This window comes from Anabrus simplex, chromosome 1 (assembly GCF_040414725.1).
Source record: "Anabrus simplex isolate iqAnaSimp1 chromosome 1, ASM4041472v1, whole genome shotgun sequence".
Lineage (NCBI taxonomy): Eukaryota > Metazoa > Arthropoda > Insecta > Orthoptera > Tettigoniidae > Anabrus > Anabrus simplex.
The window spans coordinates 36,573,513-36,597,379 of NC_090265.1; the positions used below are offsets into that span (position 1 = coordinate 36,573,513).

Sequence of the window (23,867 nt, forward strand, 5' to 3'; positions counted from 1 at the left end):
ATGATCTCTCTCTTTGATAATTTAATAATTTGAAAATAAACTTCCTTCCTTCATGGATTTGATTTTAAACAAATTTGAAAATGATCATTTTCATTTCTCTTTGAAAATTAAATAAAAATTTTTCTCTTATAAAATCATAGTTAAGTCGTCTTCCTTGACCTTTAAATTAATTCATAAACTCAACTTTATAATTATTTAGCAGTTGCTTCTCACATAATAGCTCGGAACTTGACCTCATGTCAATTTACATTTATCCGTTACTCGAAACAATTAATTAAATTATTCTTACAATTTTCGACTTTGTGAGTTCAATCCACTGACATGGCCTATACTTATTCATGTGTATTCGTTAAATAAGATCCTATTCCTCCTTAAAAACGAATAAAATTCACTAAAGGTTTGAATTCATTCAAATGGTGAACCACTAAAGTTGGCGTAAATTAGGCCGAAAATTCCACAAAATAATGAAGAGCATCATCACAAATATGGATTATAAACTTACATTAAGCAAAACACAGTCAAATCACACATACTACACTCGCACAAAGATACACGGAAATATTATATACATATTTACACGAACGCTAGCCCTTGATTATTAATTTTTATGATTAGACAAAGTTAGGAAAATTATCCTCACGATGACACTATCGTGGTGACCTCCTCTCATCAACTGGGAAATGTGACAAAGCAAGGATTATCACTTAATTATAGAACACAGTTATACGACAACGTTTAGAGAAATTTTACGAACACAAAATCATCCAAAAAATCATCGATAAATCGCTCGAACATAGGCCAGAACAAACATTCCGCGCACGCGGTTCATGAGCTACGACATTTATTTTTACTTCTCCACTATAATTGTGATTCTCGATCAATCTGCACTCATAACGAAGACATTACATCAAGTAACATATTTATTCCATCATTGACTCATTAATGGATGCACAGCTCGACTGCTGAATTCAATAATATCCATCAATCAATCAACTTAATCATCACAGCACAGCAAATATATAACAAATTGTATCGGTCAGATACTGCCATTTCCCAGGCCTAAATTACAATAATGAGCGCACATCAACCATTTTCAATAATAACTAATATTATGCTCATGACCTTAGGTGTTCTTTTACGCGATAATTTAGTTAAATTATTTTTAATATTATTATTATTATTATTATTACTGGCCGCGCAAGATCATACGTGCTGAAGCTACTACACAATAATATTTCAGATGACTCTATTGCACACAAAACTCAACCATATGTCGCATAATTGAAGAATGAACTCTGACATGATAGAACCCACGGAATTTCTGTCCCATTTGATCTCATTAAAAGTCAAAAATATTCAAATAGTCCAAGTTTAACGTTGGGGTCAATTTACACTTATTTCTCCTGCCACAATGAACTCGGGACAGTTGAAACACTTCTCGAAGACATCCACTCAAAGCAAACTAATAGGTCCAAATACTCACTCATTCTCAATCTACCATCACCAAGAAAGAAGAAATGGAAAAATTCTAACTAATAGAAAATGTCTAAACAAATAAGTAGAGGCTATGTCATTACAATTACTTTACAAAAGGAAAGAAAGAATAACAAAGTTTAAATATTACTTGGTGGTGACTGTCGGTTGTAGAACTCGGGCTGATGACCTAGTGCATTATCACCTTACGCACCATCAATCCTCGTCACGCCCGTCTGGACTGCCTTACATTTTACTCGTGCATTGGAGACATGCTGGCACGCTGGAAATCACACCATTCACGAAGAAAGAAGACTGACATCCTGACTCGGACTCGAACCGGTGACCTCTTCATTGGAAATCTTGTGAAGCTGAAACTAAAAATCACGTCTAAGACAAGGTCCAAAACTCACACCGATGTCTGATAAGATGACAAGGAAACTTAACTTTTAAATTCTGCTGAATTATAGGTGGAATCCGCAAACATCTGAACTGCAGTTGTAACCAGTTGTAGACTCTGAATGACGAAGTTCCCTGGCAAGCGAAGTGCGTCTTCTTCTGCCCGTAGTTGAAGCTAGAGTAATTCTTCTCAGTAAGCGAAATACGTCTTCTTCCGTCCGTTGTTGAAGTTAGAGTAATCCTCCACAAGACGCGTTCAGAGGTAGAAATTTTTGTGTAAATTTTCCCTAGGAAAATCCATTATTCACTGTCTTAAGACAGGGGTGCGTCCTTTCCTCATAAGCGATTGGTTAATTCATTAACTTAGCACCAAATTAATCGCTTGATTGGCTGCCATGGTCAGACGTCATGCACCTTCACAATTATCGATCGAGCACTTGACACACATTCAGCCTGGTCACGTGTCGTTCACGGCTGATTCCAAGGTTATTTGGCTAGCTGTCTCTGCGTTCTCCCCTCGCCTGGCCTTGAGTGGAATTCCCAGCCACCTGGCGTATCTCGCTCAGTCAACTCGACGTGATAAAACTCCCTTCCTGGTTCATAAAATAATATTTTAACACACAGTAGAAATAAATGCTTTCCAATAAATGATTTTGCCAATTTTGAAGGGGACATCTTCTCCCTTGGTTGGTTAATGATTTAGTCGGAAGATGAAATCATTAATGCTGGAAATAGACCCTTAACATGTTCCCTGAAAATTTTGAGTGGCAAACATGTGTAACACTTCTAAGCCATATTTTCAGCTCTTGTTCCGGCACGTAGCCTCCTGTTGTCCGCTTCTAGTGCTGCGCCCAGTAGTCGAAGTTGATTCATTATAGTGTTCTGCATTGCTTGACATTCCTCACAGGTTTCTTCTTGCAGGTTGACTTGGGTCGATGCATGGTGGTACACTGCATCCTCACTTGTATCCCATGACGTTTCTTCTACCATTATAGTGTTGACTTGGGCATTATTTACTGGTCTAGGGCAGTTGTAACTTCGCAAATTTGAGGCATTATGAATTCCCTCATAGCTCTTATCGAGACTTTGAATTTTATAGGCATTATTCCCATATACTCGGATAATTTTATAGGGACCCACGAAAAGAGGTGCGAATTTCGCGTAGAACTTGCTGGTAGGTTCCGAAATGGCTGGTTTCTTTAAAAGAACATATTCATTCAATCTCAGGGGTCGACGGAATTTCTTTTCTCTTACCCTCCGTTGTCTGCGATCAGCTTGCTCCCTTAATGAGATAGCAGCCTTTTGAATGTTTTCCTCTAGTGTTGGCCTTAAGTTACCGGGGCATTGAACGATGCTATCCCAAGGTCGAGTTGGTGGTCGATTGAAATGGAGACTGACAGGGATTTGTGCCGTGGCCTCATGTACAGTATTGTTTAAACACTCCATCATTATAGGTAGAACGTCAACCCATAACCAATGTGTATTTCCACAATAAATCCTACAGAATTTAGCTAGCTCTTGCATTACCCTCTCTGCCGGGTTGCTTGAAGGATGGCGGATAGAATTCAGAATATGCTTAATTCCAAGCTGTTCCATGGCTTCATGAAATTCTGTGGATGTAAATTGGGACCCATGATCAGTGAGTAATGTCTCTGGTTTGCCCATATCTGGAATCAGATTGCAAGTGATGCGCCGAATTATTGATTTCGAGTTCGCTTTCTGGATCGGGTACAAAGTTACGTATTTTGAAAATACGTCGATGGTGACGATGATATGCCGGTTACCTCGCTTCGATGTCGGAGCAGGTCCAAATAGGTCCATTGCGTATAGTTGTTTTGGCCTAGAAGGAATGATCGGGATCGGACTATGTTGGAGCAGATGGGAGCTCGGTTTCACTCTTTGACAAACGTCACAAGTTCGGACTATGTTTCTTACAGTTGACCGGAGTTTGTCCCATGTAAACTTTTCTTGTATCGTGGCTAGTGTCTTGTCAATGCCACCATGGCCGGTAATTCTGTGAGCATGCCATATCAATGGCTCGCGTAATTTAGAAGGTACTAGTACTCTCAGCTTCGATTTCGCTGTGTCCACAAATTTAAATAAAGTACCATCTAAGTATTGATACCGGGACGCTTTCCTTCTTATCTTTCTGTACCCAGGGTCCTTAGGTTTAGTTTTGTTTTCTAGAAAGTCAATAATAGGCCTCAGGTTACCATCTCGCCTTTGAGCTTGTTTTATATATCTCAATTTTCTCAAAAACTCGTGATCTTCGGGAATTAATTCCAGTTGGTTGACTTGTAAAGTTTCCTCGTTGGGATTACGGCTCAAGCAGTCAGCTAGCATGTTACTCTTCCCTGAACAGTGCTCTAATTTGATGTTAAATTGTTGTACGAACATGGTCCATCTAAAAATGCGCTCAGACGCCATTGTGGCCTTTAGCATGAATATCAGTGCTTTGTGGTCTGTCCTAATAATTATCTCGAACCCATAGATAATTTTCTGCCAGTATTTTAAGGCATAGACGATAGATAGCATCTCTAACTCTGTTACTGAGTAGTGTTTCTCGTGGCTGCGCAGTTTTCTACTGACGAAGGCTAGGTAGATCTTGTCCTCGGGATTCCTTTCGTCTTCTTGAAACAGTACGGCCCCAATTCCGACTCCTGATGCATCTGTTTGTAGAATAAAAGGTTTCTGGAAATTGGGATATCCTAGTTTGACATGATTTGATAGCATCTCTTTGGTCTTTGCGAAGGCTAAATCACATTCTCTGTTCCACTTCCACCTGTTGCCTTTCTTCAATAAATCTTGCAATGGAGCGACGGTTTCTGTGAAGTTCGGACAGTGATTCGCGAAGAAGTTGGCCATGCCTAAGAACTGCCGTACTTGCTTCACGCGGATCGGCCTTGGGAACTTGCTGATGGCCTCTATTTTTACAGGATTGGGTCGTATTCCTTCCCCATCAATTATATGGCCTAAAAACAATATTTCAGCTTGGCAAAAATGGGATTTCTTTAAGTTGATGTGGAATCCAGACTTAGAAAGGTTATCTAACAATTTCTCCAATTTAATTAGGTGTTCTTCAAAAGTTTCACTGGCCAGAAGCAGATCATCAATATACTTGGTGGTAAAGCTCTTAACTTCTTCTGTAAGGCATCTATCTAAGGCTCTGACGAGAACGGCTCCGGCGTTACATATGCCGAATGGAAGCTTCCTAAAAACATAGGTCTGCTGATCGAACATAAACCCAGTTAACAGCCTAGACTTCTCTTCTAACAGTATGTGATAATAGGAGGCTGTAAAATCAACTGATGAGAACAATCTCATGCCATGGAATTTCCTCAGGACGTCTTTGATTGCCGGTGCCTGGTCTCTTTCTGGTACTAACTTCTTATTTATATCGCGCGCGTCGATGCAAATGCGCAGAGACCCGTCTGGTTTATTTACTACTACAAGAGCACTAAGGAATGGTGTACAAGCTTTCATAATAATTCCATCCCGTTCCATCTCCTTGATAATCTTCGCCACACGAGAGTGAAATTTCTCTGGGATCGGATAGGGTTTCTTCTTAAATGGGGTCCAATCTGTAGCTACCAGTGAGTATTTAAAATCAGGAATCTGGCCTGGTTTGTCATCGAACAGCGATTTATATTTCATCAGAAGATCTCGGAGCTGGCCTCTCTCTTTCTCTGTTCCTAATGCTTGTTCAGCCTTGGAGTTTATAAGATCGTACGGGTGTGTTGTACTATCGCCCTCTTCTATTACATTGTCCAGGGCCTGGTGAACTTCTTCTGTGGCCTCCTGGTCTTCAGATTCCCACGGTGCATAGGCGTTACTAATTTGGAACACACTCTGATCAGCTATTTCTGATGGGTTAACCATGACTGTTTCAATTGTTTCATCTGAGCGGAAGAGTATCTGATTTAAATTAAGATCGATGTTGGCCTGATAAGTAGTTAAGAAATCCACCCCAAGGATGATATTGAATTTTATATTTGACATGGCCAGGAAAATATTTTGAAATTTCGAATTCCCAATTTCAACATCCAGTAAAGTTTGTTGTCTACATGCTACAGTTTTATCCGGGATAATTCCCTTTATTTTTACATGAGACACTGGAATAATCGGAATGTTATATCTTTCGTTCAAGTCATTTAGAAACGAATTGGAGATGACACTGATGGTGGACCCTGTGTCGACCAAACATTTTACTCTAACACCACACACTCGGGCTAAAATTATTGGCAATGTCCTCGTACAAATTCTACTTGAATCCATATTTTCTTCTAGTAAATCCTCCGACTTTGTCATCCAAGAATCAATCTGCACTATTATCCATTCTCGTGTCGTATTGTCAATACAAGGGCTAGAATTCCGGCTATCTCCCGTTAGTTCAGGGATTGTTTTTTTTTTTTAATAGCGCCCTGACTCTGTTCTTCTCTTTCAGGACGTTCCCTTTCCTCCTTTTCTTTAGCTCTCTGATATTCTAGGCTCTCGGCGCCGACCATGTCAGGATTGACGTCTTGGTCGTGGATAGCACGGTGCCATTTGCGTCGTTCTTGGTTGGATTGTTGTAACTCGCGGAGATATTTTTCCCGCTCTTCTTGCCTCCAGTTCCTCTTCCGGGTTTCGAGTCTGCGGTCGTTGGGTTCTCTTCTCCAGCGATCTCTATTATTTTCATACGGCCTTCTCCGATTGTTCCGCCGGTAGTAATTCCATTCTCTTTCATTCCTATAGCCTGGTCTTGGAGAACGATCCCTGGGCGGTCTTTCTTCACTTTCGTGACTCCGGTTTCTCCCTTGGCTGGTAAGGTTCCTGTCGTCCGATCGATTGACAGTTGCATGGAACACCTGTTGCTCTGGGTTTGTACTTCGCCGAGACGGTTCCCTAGATGTCATATCTAACTGTCTGAGAATAGCCTCTGCCTGAATTGCCGTCTGGACGTTCGAGGCTATCATAATTCTTTGGATATCCGCAGGCAGCTGTCTTACTATGACCTTTATGAGCTCAGTTTCTGTAGGTGGCGCGTCAAGCTCACGCAATTTGCGTAATTGACTTGAAAAAAATTCTGAGAAGCGCGTGGGTGTAGACTGAGCATATTTCTTAGCGTACAGTTCTGTCTTAAGTTGGTCCTGAATATCTGAGTTCCAGTACTTCTCTAAAAATGCCCTTTTAAAGCCTTCAAAATCGTCAAAGGAGTATCGGAAGGCTGTGAACCACGTCAACACTGAGTTTTCCAGGTATCTCTCGGTTACTCGCAGCTGACGTTCCACAGGGATTTTATTGTCTCGGAAGAACTCCTGCAATTCGTTAATAAAACTCTTGGGGGTTATTCCTTTTACATTATTGAATTTCTTTGGGTGGTCCTCATGCAATCGTATTATATTTACGATTTGGGTTTGACCAGAAGTGTTCAGTTGACTTGTTTCCCCTCTAACAGGCTCTAAAAATGGGTTGGTGGTGTTTACGGGAACGTTTAGAATTACCCTTTCATCGGTCTTGGGAGTTGAAAATTGAACTTCCCCAGATAAACGTTTCTCCAGTTGTCCCTGCCGTTCTAATAAAGAATTAGCTACAATATTATTGCTCTCTCCTTGTAACTTGAGTAGCTTCAGCTCCTTGGTAAGCTCCTGTATTTCTCCCTGTAATTCCTGTTTGTAGACTTCCGAGCTGGCTCTAACTTCACTTATCTCCTTGTCCACGGATGTTTTTATTGTTTCAAGACTCCGCTGGGTTTCCTCGATTGTCTCATAAAAGTATTCGAGTCGCTCCGAATTAGTGACTTGGGCTACCTTAATCTCGGCTATTACGCCCTTCTCCACCTGTTTTACTGTTTCATAGATTTCGGTGAACTTCCTGCCCCATGCGGTTTTAGTTGCAGACAAGTCCTCGGCATTGTCACTAATTTTCTCTTCAATGGTCCTAAAATTTTCTTTTACTTCGTCCTTGTATTGATCTAGTCCATGCAGTATTCCTGTCTGTACTTTGGCTAGCCTTTCGCTAAACTCATTTGACATCGCTGACATGGAGCTATCGATTCCGGCCTGGATTTCCCCTTTCAGGTTAGAAAATTTTTGCTTAACGGACACCAACTCACTCTGGACTGACGCTAGTTTTCCGTTAAATAATTTAACGTCCATGTGCAGTTTCCCTAAGTTTTCATCCGTCCTAGCTTGAATTTCCTCTAGGGCACCCTTAAGATCTTGTTTGAGTTTGTCCTGTCCTGCATTCAGTTTTCCTGTTAGTGTAAGTTCCAACTGAGTGTTATTTTCAGTTAATTTGCGTTCTAGTTGAGCATTATTCTCCGTTAGCTTAAGTCCTAATTGAGCATTCACATTCTCACTAATCTCACGTTTTAATAGTTCATTGTTCTCACCTAGCTTTTGTTCTAATAAATTACTGCTTTCAGTTAACTCTTGTTTTAACTCCTGCTTCAATAAGTCATTATTTTCATTTAGCTCCACTTTTAGCTCCTGCTTCAATGAATTACTGTTTTCATTTAACTCTTGTTTTAAACTGTCCTTCAAGTCCGCGGTCACTACCTCTAGGAGTCTACGAAGGTCCTCCATAGTCACAGTACCCATTCTAATTTGAGACAACTAGCAGTTCAGACATTGGACGGACCAGGTTCGATGGTCTAATACCCGAGTTCCGATCGACAGTCACGTGTGGATTGAATTCACAGTCATAAAAGAAGATTATTATCGCATAAATAATATCTTATAATTTAAGTCCAAACTATGCGGAAATCTGCCGCAAAAGATTAATTTTGAAAATATCATCCAGATTTTGTTTATAATATAGCACCAAGGCCCTTCCTAACCTTTAATATGAGCGTAGTTCGCCACAAAAATTTGGGCTAATAAATGTCACAAAATAAACCTGAAAATTTTTAATTTGCCACTGCATCTTGTTTGCATCCAAATTCTGGACTACAAGATCGAGTTCTTTATTGGTACAGCCAATAAATCGGGCCTTAACACGTTGGCCGCCAAATCTATACCTGCACCCGTCATGCCGGGCTCAGCTCGGCCGGTGAGCGAAGATCTCCAGGGTGCAGATCGTTCGCTTATCGGCTGTGCGAAAATTTTTAAAGTGCAGGGATAGATAATGAACTAGTGGCAAATGAGAGAAAGCTAAATAGGTTTTAGACATTTATTACAACTACTGCTCTTCATAAATTATACAATAATTAACAAAATCTAGGTATTTTGTTTATATGATTTATCTTCTTTTACGACGTAGTCACATAGATACTTCGTCGGTAAACGAAACAGGAAATGCTTGTATCTGCAAATATAATATTCATATTTTTAGTGAAAAATTAATTAAATAATTAATAATAATTAATTTGAGATGATCTCTCTCTTTGATAATTTAATAATTTGAAAATAAACTTCCTTCCTTCATGGATTTGATTTTAAACAAATTTGAAAATGATCATTTTCATTTCTCTTTGAAAATTAAATAAAAATTTTTCTCTTATAAAATCATAGTTAAGTCGTCTTCCTTGACCTTTAAATTAATTCATAAACTCAACTTTATAATTATTTAGCAGTTGCTTCTCACATAATAGCTCGGAACTTGACCTCATGTCAATTTACATTTATCCGTTACTCGAAACAATTAATTAAATTATTCTTACAATTTTCGACTTTGTGAGTTCAATCCACTGACATGGCCTATACTTATTCATGTGTATTCGTTAAATAAGATCCTATTCCTCCTTAAAAACGAATAAAATTCACTAAAGGTTTGAATTCATTCAAATGGTGAACCACTAAAGTTGGCGTAAATTAGGCCGAAAATTCCACAAAATAATGAAGAGCATCATCACAAATATGGATTATAAACTTACATTAAGCAAAACACAGTCAAATCACACATACTACACTCACACAAAGATACACGGAAATATTATATACATATTTACACGAACGCTAGCCCGTGATTATTAATTTTTATGATTAGACAAAGTTAGGAAAATTATCCTCACGATGACACTATCGTGGTGACCTCCTCTCATCAACTGGGAAATGTGACAAAGCAAGGATTATCACTTAATTATAGAACACAGTTATACGACAACGTTTAGAGAAATTTTACGAACACAAAATCATCCAAAAAATCATCGATAAATCGCTCGAACATAGGCCAGAACAAACATTCCGCGCACGCGGTTCATGAGCTACGACATTTATTTTTACTTCTCCACTATAATTGTGATTCTCGATCAATCTGCACTCATAACGAAGACATTACATCAAGTAACATATTTATTCCATCATTGACTCATTAATGGATGCACAACTCGACTGCTGAATTCAATAATATCCATCAATCAATCAACTTAATCATCACAGCACAGCAAATATATAACAAATTGTATCGGTCAGATACTGCCATTTCCCAGGCCTAAATTACAATAATGAGCGCGCATCAACCATTTTCAATAATAACTAATATTATGCTCATGACCTTAGGTGTTCTTTTACGCGATAATTTAGTTAAATTATTTTTAATATTATTATTATTATTATTACTGGCCGCGCAAGATCATACGTGCTGAAGCTACTACACAATAATATTTCAGATGACTCTATTGCACACAAAACTCAACCATATGTCGCATAATTGAAGAATGAACTCTGACATGATAGAACCCACGGAATTTCTGTCCCATTTGATCTCATTAAAAGTCAAAAATATTCAAATAGTCCAAGTTTAACGTTGGGGTCAATTTACACTTATTTCTCCTGCCACAATGAACTCGGGACAGTTGAAACACTTCTCGAAGACATCCACTCAAAGCAAACTAATAGGTCCAAATACTCACTCATTCTCAATCTACCATCACCAAGAAAGAAGAAATGGAAAAATTCTAACTAATAGAAAATGTCTAAACAAATAAGTAGAGGCTATGTCATTACAATTACTTTACAAAAGGAAAGAAAGAATAACAAAGTTTAAATATTACTTGGTGGTGACTGTCGGTTGTAGAACTCGGGCTGATGACCTAGTGCATTATCACCTTACGCACCATCAATCCTCGTCACGCCCGTCTGGACTGCCTTACATTTTACTCGTGCATTGGAGACATGCTGGCGCGCTGGAAATCACACCATTCACGAAGAAAGAAGACTGACATCCTGACTCGGACTCGAACCGGTGACCTCTTCATTGGAAATCTTGTGAAGCTGAAACTAAAAATCACGTCTAAGACAAGGTCCAAAACTCACACCGATGTCTGATAAGATGACAAGGAAACTTAACTTTTAAATTCTGCTGAATTATAGGTGGAATCCGCAAACATCTGAACTGCAGTTGTAACCAGTTGTAGACTCTGAATGACGAAGTTCCCTGGCAAGCGAAGTGCGTCTTCTTCTGCCCGTAGTCGAAGCTAGAGTAATTCTTCTCAGTAAGCGAAATACGTCTTCTTCCGTCCGTTGTTGAAGTTAGAGTAATCCTCCACAAGACGCGTTCAGAGGTAGAAATTTTTGTGTAAATTTTCCCTAGGAAAATCCATTATTCACTGTCTTAAGACAGGGGTGCGTCCTTTCCTCATAAGCGATTGGTTAATTCATTAACTTAGCACCAAATTAATCGCTTGATTGGCTGCCATAGTCAGACGTCATGCACCTTCACAATTATCGATCGAGCACTTGACACACATTCAGCCTGGTCACGTGTCGTTCACGGCTGATTCCAAGGTTATTTGGCTAGCTGTCTCTGCGTTCTCCCCTCGCCTGGCCTTGAGTGGAATTCCCAGCCACCTGGCGTATCTCGCTCAGTCAACTCGACGTGATAAAACTCCCTTCCTGGTTCATAAAATAATATTTTAACACACAGTAGAAATAAATGCTTTCCAATAAATGATTTTGCCAATTTTGAAGGGGACAATACATACATACAGACAGAAATTATGGAAAAGTAATAATTACATTTCCTTGCTACTATGGACATGACCGATACAGAAATACCATTCTTTTCAAATTCTGAGGAATGTACAGACAAGACTCTTATTTTATATACACTCAATTCTTTCCTTTGAGTTGATTTGATTCATTTATAATATAGTCATGACAATATAAATATTAACAGAAGCAAAACAGGAAATATCAGATTTTTCATTTAGTATTAGCTGGACAGAAAAACTGGAAGAGTTCTAGAATATACGATTTGCGAACTTTTGTGTCTCGTACATTTTTGCTGTACGAGCTATGATAATGGAGATATCCATGAATTAAAATTTGTTTTGCCAAGTCCATCAACTGATAATCTTAACAATCAATGGTGAGTGTCACTGACGTGGAAATATTGTTCAGCTGTCGTGGTAATGGGTGAAGTAGTAAAGTGAAAGGGGAATAGAGATCGTAGAAAACTTAGGGGCTCAAATATGTCAGCCTCAAGTTCATGGGCACATTAAAGAGCTTCTGCAGGGCAGAATTCTGGCACCTCGATGTCTCCGAAAACCATAAAAAAGGAGTAGTTAGTGGGACATAAAACCAATAACATTATTTTAATAATAATAATAATAATAATAATAATAATAATAATAATAATAATTTCAATAATAATAATTTCAATAATAATAAAAGTTAAGGGAATGAAAGACTCCCTAAGCCTTGGATGGCCTAATATTGCCAGACCACAAGAAAATGGTGTTATGGTCTACAGTGTTTAATTTTCTAAAATATTAAACTGACTGTTGTTAGTTGAGAGTGCTTTCTCTCTTCTGCTGCCACTTCCCTCCCTTGCATGAAGGAACTGCTGCAGTAATACAAAAACTAACCTGTCAGCAACAGGTATAATAGCTAGTTATTTTCTTGTTTCAACTGATTTTGATCGAGATGTTATTTGTGATACAGACTCCTGGAACAGATATTTACAAAAGCGAACCAACAAGAAACCATGTGGCAATGAATTGTAACTTCTTGATTAAAATCATTAGAATTAAAAGCTATTTCTTGCTCAACTTGTGGTACCTAGACATTGGCTGACGATGTACCTAAATGGCAAGTGTGCTAGTTAGTTGTAGTTTTATACAAGCTTAATTAATAATGATCATAATTCCTTAACCTTGTCACTCCAGTGGACTACTGTAGCAGTTGCTTGGGAGCGATGCCACACGGCTGGTGGACTTCTGTAGCAGTCACGTATTCTTTAGCTATTCTGTTCTTCGCTCTGGTAGAAAGCTGTAGAAGTTCGACCTTCATAAAATTCAGTGGTTGTCTTGTGAATCTGTAGTTACTACCAGAGTCCCCAGATGTCAGGGGCAGTCAGTTAAAAGGTAAGGGTTCCAGTTCTCTTAGTGGTAGTCATTTTCTGCACAATTGCAGTTCATTGCCAATATACTAGTGCTTTTAATGGTAGCTTCATTGCATTGTGATACCATATTTTCATAATGCATAAGAAACTGTATACCACGAATGAAGCTCTTATCCTCATATCAAGTCTTTGAAGAAAATAAAGACTGGAAAGATTTAACTCTGCCAATGCTGTGTTCAAACCTACAGATCTAAAAGAAGGATGGGAAGCTTTGCATGAAAGAAAATGACTAAAATATACACACAAGAAAATAAAAAATAGTGAACCTGTTGTATCTTAACAGTGTGAACAAATGTGAGTGAAAAAGCGGAGAGTAGGAAGTATCTCTTACAACGGGCATGGTCAACCATTGTAGGTACCCCGTCCCCAAGGCCATGCATCCACTCTCTTCACTGGAGTGAAAAGGTTAATAAACTTTGTCAATAAGCCAATACTTTTAAAGTAGTTGGCAGGTTGCTGGGTATAGAATAAAATTTGTCTAGTAATTTGAGATATTGTGACTGCTGAAGGGGAATAGAAAGTGAAAGCATTACAGAAGACACAGCAAGGATGGAGAAACTGGAAAAGTGTTGTTGGTAAAACAACCCACTATGGGTTATAATGCCATTAGACTGACTGACACTTTTGTCCTTTCTCCTTCAAAGTATTCCAGCCTTAGCTTTGTGTACTACAATGAAGACATGAATCAATCTATGAGAAATACATTTAAAAAAAGAAAGCAAGTGTAGTGTATTTTGAAAACCTCAAGCTTTGAATATGAGCTGGTTGCTTTCTAGGAAAATTAAATTCAAAATGCTGTTGTAGTTTCATGCCGGAAAGAGGCCTCAGACTTTTATGGTAACTGAAATGGAAACCTAAAACCTGTTTTCCAGTCTGTGACCGGATCAGGGATGGAATGAATGAAGTCCCCATCTTGCGGTGAGGATAGGAATTGTGCCGGCTGCCGAAGTCTGTCGTACTCCTCTGGGGCAATGGTTAATGACTGACAGATGAAATGATATGAAGAGTGTTGCCGGAATGAAAGATAACAGGGAAAACCAGAGTATCCAGAGAAAAACCTATCCTGCCTCTGCTTTGTCTAGCACAAATCTCACATGGAGGCCGAGATTTGAACCACGATATCCAGCGGTGAGAGGCTAGTGCACTGCCGCCTGAGCTACGGAGGCCTTTTATGGTAACAATTATGTTTGATGGTGCCCCGCAGAACACCTCCCCCTGTGGGTGGGGCGGTAGTATAACACCCACGGTATCCCCTGCCTGTCGAAGAGGCGACTAAAAGGACCCCAGGGGCTCTTAACTTGGGAGCGTGGGTTGGCGACCATGGGGCCCTTAGCTGAGTCCTAACATTGCTTCCACTTTCTTGTGTCAGGTTCGCCACTTTCATCTATCGTATCTGACCTCCCTTGGTCAACTCTTGTTCTTTTCCGACCCTGATGGTGTTAGGTATCGAGGTATAGGGAGTCTTTTATTTTCATTCCCTTCATGGCCCTCATCGTTCTTTGGCTGATATTTTCATTTTTCAAAGTGTCGGACCCCTTCAATTTTTTCCCTGTGATGAGTGTAAGAGAGGGTGGTTGCCCAGTTGTACTTCCTCTTAAAACAATCGCCACCAGCACCACCACAGAAGAACAGTCAGCTGGTCGATCATTTTCATGGTCTTGTTAAGGGTGTGTGCTAAATAGATGTGGAACTCGGTCTGACCTATATGTCAAACAATGTCTGTTGATAGCCTTGTTTGCGTGTGATTCCAGTGAGCTTTAAAGTTTTTAATGGTATAGGAGACTGATAGGGTTAGGGTACTAGGAAGAACATGATCTAGATTGTACTAGGTGATTTATATAAACCGAGTGAGAGAGTTAGCCGTGCGATTAGAGGTACATAGCTGTGAGCTTCCATTCGGGAGATAGTAGGTTCAAACTCCACTGTCGGCAGCCCTGAAGTTCGTTTTTCCATGGTTTCACACCAGACAAATGCTGGGGCTGTACCTTAATTAAGGTCTTCGCCACTTCCTTCCTACTCCTAGAGCGTTCCTATCCCGTCATAGTCATAAGACCTACGTGTGTCTGTGCAGCGTAAAGCAAATTTAAAAAAAAAAAAAAAAAGTGGTTTTCAAAATGACCCAGTTTCTTTCTGGTAGTAGATAGGAAGATACAAGTATGTTCCAAATATTAAGAAACTGGGGGTATCCCTTACTACCTCAGCACGAGTTGGAAATGACTTCAGTCTTCCCGTACACACAGCTATACCCATTGCTCCATGCTTCTGGTAGTTAATTACAACATTTCCTTTTCTATTGATTTTAGTCATGATGTTGGTCGTTCCTCGTAAAACAATAATCATCACTACCACTTAAAATTTTCAATTGTTCCTGGCCGATTTCAATAAACTTTATTTCCTGTAGGGTTATCTGAAGGATAATCTGGTGTCATTAAGTCCGGTGATCTTGGTGGCCACAGATTCTTGGAAATTATTCTGTCCTCAAAGAAGCTATTGATTAGAGTAAGAGACTTGCTGAAAATAACTCTGTTAGTTCAGTGTCCTTTAGTTTCTAGACAAATTGCAGGAAAGTGTCCTTGTACTGGTCAGTGTTCATCGTATCTGGGGAGAAGAATGGGGATGCACTTTTTGGTTTGCTGAGACTGCACACCAAACTCTGACTTTTTGTGGGTGCAGGGGTGTTTTATGAACCATTTTGGTTATGTGTTTCCCAGATGTTGGTATTTTGAGAATTCATGTAACCAGTCAGGTGGAGCCAGGCCTCATCTGTGAACCACGTGATGTTCAGAAGTTCCGTACACTAAAATAAAATCCAAGAACCATGTGCAGTAATGGTCTCTTTTTACCTTATCTGACTTTTGCCACTCTTTAAATGCAGTCATCTTGTATGGCCTCAATTTCTTAACTTGATCACTCTTTGGCGTGTGGAATACGATTTCCTAAGAGACTGAAGCAAATGAGTCTGAACATCTTCTGCCATGTCTGCCAAACCAGATGCGTGATGTTTACCAGACTTGCTCAGCAAAGCCCCAGTTGTTTCCAACTTTCTCACTATAGCCAGTATCATGTCTCTCTTAGGAGGATCACGCACATCATACTCTCTCCTGAACATCCTTCGCGTGGCTACTAAAAATACGTTGAGGTAATGCGTACTGTATCTTGAATTAATGTAAGGTAAAACAACAAGCACGCCAGCAACTAGCTAAATTGAGGAAACTCCTAACAAAGAATAACTTGCATATTCTCAGCAATTGTTGGTAAATGAATCTCCTCCAGTTTCTTCATATTTAGAAAGCAATTGTGTTTTTCTATCTGCTATCAGATGGAAATGGGATCATTTGAAAAACCAGCTGGTTTACATAAATCACTCTGTATCTTGTAAAGCCTACTTTTATTTCATAATAACTGTTATATAGACTCTCAAGACCTCTCAGTAGGTCACTTGGTTGTTTGGTATGGTTCATGAACTAGGGCATTGCCATGTGAACCACTTAAGATATGTTTTGAGCTGGAAGTTTTTATGTGCAGGTATTTTGGCACAAAAACCTTGATATAACCATGTTTTTGAAAGTTTTTTTTTTTTTTTTTTCCAGGAAGATGTGGGCATTCTGTCGGTAATATTTAATTGAAAGCTCATAATTAATATCTTGTTACAATAGATCTGTAGTTCTTAAACAAAATGTTACAATTAGCTAAGTTCTTTTCTTGTTCAGGAAGGTCAGTCATGTTTCACAAATGAATCTAGTTTGGGGAGTGGCTTTTGTGTAGAATTTTTACTTTGTGAATGTTTTATGTTCTGTATTTGTGTTGGTCTGCTACTCTATGTGTTGCTGTTCAGTCTTTGTTTCCCTATTGTCAGAATGTAGCTCTCATACAGTTTGTTTAGTTCTTAAGCAGTGGATTTAACCCTTTTGCACTCAGCACGCCAATCTCTCGGCGCAAGAGGTTATGGCGAGAATGCTCACAGCGCCGATACATCGGCTCCGTCCTGTTGAGGGGTTTTGGTCATTTGTGTACCTTCTAAATGGTAACAAATGATCGTGACAGTAACTTAAAGCATTGAATTTGCATTTTACTCAAGAGATATAACCACCAGCCCTGCAAATTTTTATTTTCGACAAATGAAATCTGTTGATCGTGAATGTTTATGTTGCGGTTGATAAAAGTTATTGGGTGGATCTGTTTTTTGTTGGCTTATGAATACAACAATTTGCTCTTGCTATCACTTTAGAGTTTGTTTCATTTATTTGGTGTATTGTGTGTTCGCTGTACTTCCCGAACTATAGCTATACATCTTCTCATTACTCCATTGTTGCATGTGCTTGCGTCATCTTTTTCTCTTAATGGTTGGGCCATGTTTAAGGCCGAATGATTCCAATATCCTTCAATTTTCATATGATTTAGACAGTAATAGTGACTTTTTTGTCTAAACTTATTCCTGTTATGTGGGAAATGACGAGTTTACTGCTGAAGATTTTCGTTCATTCACAGATGCTCATTGATGACAGTTACGTGTACATTGAATAACTTTGTGCCATGCTTCATGAGTGAATTGCAGCACACACACATGCGCGCACACACACACAATATCGATATCAAATTATTCAGAATTAAATACACTTTCAGGGAGTAAAGAAGAAAGACTCAATGTCTGTTCTTCCTGCCATTGAAAATCATTAATTTTTCAAGAATTATATTCACAGTTTAATAATTCTTTTTGGCTTTACCAATAATAATATGTCCAAGGTATATTAATTTCTGAAATGCTTATAGTTTCCTCTATTAGTGTGATATGTTTAAGTGTTGATTTCTTGTAATTTGGTTGCAAAATCATAAAAATTAGTTTGAACTGCTTCGAGCAAACCCCTGCATATAAGCTGAGTGCAAGAGGGTTAAATAGCACTTGCATACTTTATGCTATAATTGAGTAGTTTGCTGTGTAATTCTGCATCATTTTCCAAATTAATACCCCTATTTCACTTCCAGTATATTTTCATTATAAAATTTCTCTCATTTGTTTTTACTCTCAGATTAAATGGACTGGTTTTAAGTAACAATAATATTCATAAATTGCGTGATCAGCTGGTAAATATTGTTTTAAAGAGGGTTACATTCCTTTAGACTTTCTTGTTTGATGCCTTCATATCTTTTGAGATATGAGGCAAAATGCACACATGCACTTCAATTTTTATGAGAGAGATTTTATTTAAATGGAAATGTGACTTACTCTGTGTGATTACAGAATTTTTTTTTTTTTAAATGTTTGGTTAAAAGTATGTAAACAAGTTTACCTTATTTAGTTGTGATGTTATGACAGAGTATACTGCAGTAGTAGTACGGAGATGGAGATGATGAGGATGATGATGGTGACGAGATAGCATGGAGATATAAAACAAGGCTATGAATCAGCTGACCCAAATAAGAATATTCATATCCTGGAAAAATTGTCAAATAAGGGTACTTTCAATTAGGCTTTGTAGCTCTGCAGGCCCTTGTCTCTTAGGCAGTCATTGCAAAGGCATGTTTGGCCTTTGTCGTTTTTCTACCGGGAACATTCTCAAGCAGTTTCCCAGCTGACTGTACAATCCAATCAATCTTAAATTGAGGCCAGGGTGAAGTATTGAAGCTAAATGGTTCTGTTCGTATTACTGCATATTGCAACATCAGAATCTCTTAGGTATACTTTTCACTCTTCTTGTACAGATTATAATCATAATCTACTTAATTTGAATGGTCTGTAATCAGGATCTCTTTTTTTTTTTATTACAGTCAGGCAGTGATGGTCTGAATTTTCATGAACAAGAATAGTGAATATGCATTCAGAAGGAATTGTAAAAAATATCATACTATTTTTGTACAAAGGCAATTCAATAAATAAGGTAACAAGCCCTCTCACTGCGACACTGTATTTAGCATGCACATATACATATCAAATACTAACTCTACAGACATCAGAAACATCATACAGGATCCACATCAAGAGGAAAGGGCAACTACTGCAATAAGAGCCATGTACGATCTGAAGAATATAACGAAGCTCTGTCTGAATACAGCTATGACTCTGTTCAACGCTAAAATTGTACCAATTATTATGTATGGGTTGGAACTGATTTGGGAATTTCTAACTATCAAAGATCAAGACAATAGAAAAGGTAAAAGCCTGCTTCCTAAAACGAGCCCTTGGAATAGCAAAAAATGCGCCCTCTAGGCTTGCATATGAACTTGCAAGATAAACCTTCATTGAGGACTTGAGATATCACTTAACGCTGCCAACAACCAGTTAAGAAAGGAAACTGCTTACACTCTGACGAGACAAGCAGATGAAAATAAAGAAAATTTATATTCTACAGATGCCATGATTGATAGAGGATGGACAAAAGAAAACCACGACATGCGTTCTGGACTGACAAAGCTGGCGATACATGGATTCCACCACAGAATATGCAAGAATATGAAATACTATCAACCCAACAAAGACTGTTTTTGTAGTCTGTGTGATCAGTTCTGTGACAAATTTCACTTCTCCTGGTGCAAGAATCGCAAGAGGACCCTACTAGATTATAGCAGAGACTAAACACTCACAATTCTCTATGTACATTTGTATGCTTTTAGTAAATTATTAATATACATACCAGCCATAGCATGGTTGTGGTACAGATACCCACTGGCAGCACACTTCTCTGGTCCCAAACGACTGTCGTCATAACCTCCTCCACTGATGTAATTGTTTTGGACATCTTTGACAGTGGGTACGAGGCTTGTTTCCATGTCCTGGATGCTGGTTTCTTTGCCATTGCTAGAGCTCGGCAACTCCAACCGAGACCCCGCAAGGAATGCGAACTTGGAATAACTCCCTCCTACCCTTCTGTCCCTAGTCATTCACGACCAATAGTGTGTACAAGGGTGTGTCTCCTCACGAGCCAATAGAAGTGAACATTGCCCAATGTTGCCGATTAGCGACTGCAATTCAGTGCTCGCCTAGCTGTCAAGGGAGACGTTTCCGTTAAGTCAGCATTGAAGTGCTCTGGCTCCGTGCTTTGTCTGTCACTGTGCACGGCTTGGCAACACCGAGCGTGAGGCAGGTCTAAACCAGGCCTACCCACCATCCTCCCTCTGTCACTCCTACTGACGAAACTAGCGCTTACATCGCTCACATTCCAGGGTCTTACTTCAACTTGTCGTGCTAGATATGATGCACCTGTATTTAATTTCTGTTAAAATTTTGGTGCAGGAATGATACTCCTTCCTTATGAAACTGCATTAAGTGCAGGGGAAAGTATTCTAGTGCTTTGTTCATATCAGCACCCAGCATGAAGTCTTCTTTCTGTAGCCCAGTTACACATGGACATGTTGTGCACAATGTCCAAGATGATGATCAGTTGAAATGAAATGGTGTATGGCTTTTAATGCCTGAAGTGTCCGAGGACAAGTTCGGCTCCCCACATGCAGGTCTTTTGATTTGACGCCCGTAGGCGACCTGCGTGTCATGATGAGCATGAAATGAAGAAGACAACACATACACCCAGCCCCTGTGCCAGCAAAATTAACCAATTAAGGTTAAAATTCCCAACCCTGCCGGGAATCTAACCCACCCCTGTGACCAAAGGCCAGCACACTAACCATTTAGCCATGGAGCCGGACGATGATCAGTTAATTGGGCAGTATCACTAAGTCAAATGAATCTATCGGTTGCCATTGAATTTCTGCTGGTGTGGTGCCCTTAAGTTACAAACAGTTGATCACACGTTGCACTTCCAAGTTTGATGTTCCTGTTCATGCAGGCATAGTGCAACTGATGTGGCTGGGCATGGCTGACAGGCTCCACCAACGAACGGTTGTGTACCTCAGCTGCCGTTCCTGTGTTTCAGCCTGGTGAGACATTCAAACTCTGGAGGGAATAGTACACTTACGAAGGCGTTTGTTACCTTATTTAACGAACCGCGATCATATATTTGAAAAAATTTAAGTTCCAGTAAGCTACATTCTTGAAAATATCATATTTGGATTATATGTCTCTTTTGCAAAATAAGATTTGTAGTGCGTGGCTACAGTCATATAGTTTTATGAGACTTAAATATGTATGTGTTCCCCTTAGACCTGTTTCCTAATGTGCGGTTGGGGATGAGGTGAGATGAAATTAAATTGTATGACCGGATGCTCTTCGAGATGCCAACCTCGGTTGAAGAGGTAATGAAAATGAAATGAATGAAGGATGAAATTTGGTAAGGAGGTGGAAGGAATCGGCTGTGGCCTACGAGTAAGAACTGTCCCTTTTTTTTGCCTGGAAGTGAAAATGGGAAACCACAGAAAACTATTCTCAGGGCAGTCGACGGGAGGTTTTGAACCCACTTGTCTCCTGAATGCAGAGCTTGTAGCGCGAGTCGCCATGTATGGCCACTCCGCTCGGTTTAAGACACTTGAGTATTATTTGGAATAAACTGAAGGCCTTACCTATGCAAACCATTAGCAAACTACCTCTTCCCACTTTGCTTAGCAAGTCTCATTCTATAATGTTGCATTGAGTTTTTGATTTCCCCATAACCACTGCTTATAACTACAACTTATGGCTTTGCTTTTGATGGAATATGTCTTACCTCGTGGGTATGGTACGGGGGTAAAAAAATTCAAAAGTTGATATAATTGTGAGTGCATGATGTCGCACTGTGGCAAGATCGAGTTGCGTGATGAAAATTACCAGTTTGCCATGAGGTAAAATAAGTATAACTCAGGAATGCATAAGTGTAAGATGATGTGGGAGGTTTCATTTAATAGAGCTCGACGAGTATTATAATGTAAAATAATGATAGTGGCAATAGTGAAAGGACTGGAAAAAATATACAGTGACAATGTGTTTAACTTGGATAAATTTTCTGTAAAATTTAGAAGTTGTTGAAATGTTTTCAAAACAAGAAGGTAGTAAATGCCTATTGTAACTACTTATAAAGTTAGAGTAATCCACAAATCAGCACACTTGAGCGGTCTCCAAATTTTTTACTACTTAGAACATTGCAGAACAATAGTTCTCAACTGGCCCTGTGATTCCCGCGTACTGCCTCTGTTCACTGGGGACAAACATGGAAGCATCATACATTCATCTGAAACAGTTTTTGAATGACTAGTTCTGATTAGTGTTGGCCACAGATCCAAATGACTTTACAACTTTAAAGAATGCTATGAGAGACAATGTTCTCTTGAGATATTAATGCAGTGTGTAAGTCATGCATATCGTACTATTCATACCATCCTCCTGTCTTCAACAAAATGTTACAAATTAGTTAACATTGTAAGAAATGTGTAAATGACATAAGACATGCAAATTAGTTGCACTCATTTCTTTCCTACTGACCTTACTAACACCCCACCCTGGTAACCCCACCTGTGTAAGACATTTTCCACCAAGAACCTTGGTGGTAGTGACTCCGACACTACCTACCATGACACTACCACAACGTTCTTTTTTTAAGTATCCAATAACCTTCAGGTTGATGACGTAACAGACTACTTCAATTACTTATGTTTCATTGTGGTGAGGATATTTTTGATCTTAATGATTTACAGAATTTGAGATAGGTTTTTTTTTTTTTTTTTTTAACATATTAGAATGTATTTGTGTTTTGTAGTTGTGAATTCAGATTTTGTGATATAGCTTGAGTTTGCTTTATCATTTAAGTAGATGATATAGTTCTTCCTTGTTTTGTTGAATGTATTAGCTAGATATTTGAATAAATTGAAATAATTATGCACCATTCACCTAAGTTGCTTGATAGCAAAAGCCTTGAAATGTAACTGTCATAAATGTAAATGTTTAAATTTACTTGAAGCTTTTGTGTGCATAATCATCTTTCTTTTATAATTAGGATCTTTCCTGTCATATTTAAAGTAATGCTTTTATAATACTGTATATTTGTAGTTTCTTTCTCTGATTTAATCCTCTATATTTCATTGCTTACCTGATGCACATTTTGTTTTCTAGAGTGGCGCCAAACACTTTTTCAGCTTTTCAAAACTTGGTAACAATTCTTGTAAGCATCAGAACTGTAACTTTTTCCATTGTAGAAACTGTAATGTATTAATATCCATATTCTAATATTCTACAAGCACGCTTAATATATCCAAAGCAGTATTGAACAGCTAACCCAACTCCGTGCTTTTTTAAACCAGTAACATGTTGCAGCTTTTGAGGCAAAGTGTCTGGCAGCACTCGTTGCAAGTTTTACTATCCGCTCTCGTAATGTGTGTGTTGTGAAAGTTGTGTCTTTGTTTTGTTTCAATGTACTTCTCTTTCTGTCTTCCGCTTGTCCATGTTCCTGCTGTAGATTGTCGGTTATCCTCTAAGGCTAAGTTCAACATTGCCCTGGACACTCGCAAGAATTCGTTTCAGATTCTCTCCAGAAAGTGATTACCCAGAAGGAGTGTGAGTAGGAAACAAATTATATTAAATCATCACCTGTGTATTGGAATGTTGTACTCCTCTTTTAAGCATCTTGTATGGGTTCACAAGGAATGACTTTTATATCCACAGTTATCCTGTACACCATACGTGTGTTGACCAAAGTACCTTTCCTGAAAATCCTACTTCCCAGCAAATGTATCACACACATTTTTATGACATCATTATGTATTTTTGTATTTTAGAGACACATGTGAGTGTATTATTGACATTTTGAGTGCAT

At 38.9% G+C, this 23,867-nt stretch overlaps 1 protein-coding gene across 12 annotated transcripts in view; it reads left to right on the forward strand.

The window, feature by feature from the left end:
* tmod (tropomodulin) overlaps positions 1-23,867 on the forward strand; it is a 547,878-nt gene that overhangs the window by 503,000 nt on the left and 21,011 nt on the right. For 5 of the 12 annotated variants that reach the window (XR_010861289.2, XM_067155996.2, XM_067156001.2 and 2 more), the window contains exon 9: positions 23,511-23,608. The exons of 6 other annotated variants lie outside the window; for them this stretch is intronic. Coding sequence is in view for 5 of the 6 variants with exons in the window: in XM_067155996.2 (XP_067012097.1) it covers positions 23,511-23,593 (83 nt within the window). In the remaining variant the exon portion in view is untranslated. Of the gene's footprint in view, positions 1-23,167; positions 23,217-23,510; positions 23,609-23,867 lie in introns of all 12 variants that reach the window. One more of the 12 variants, XM_067155999.2, reaches the window with a different exon arrangement.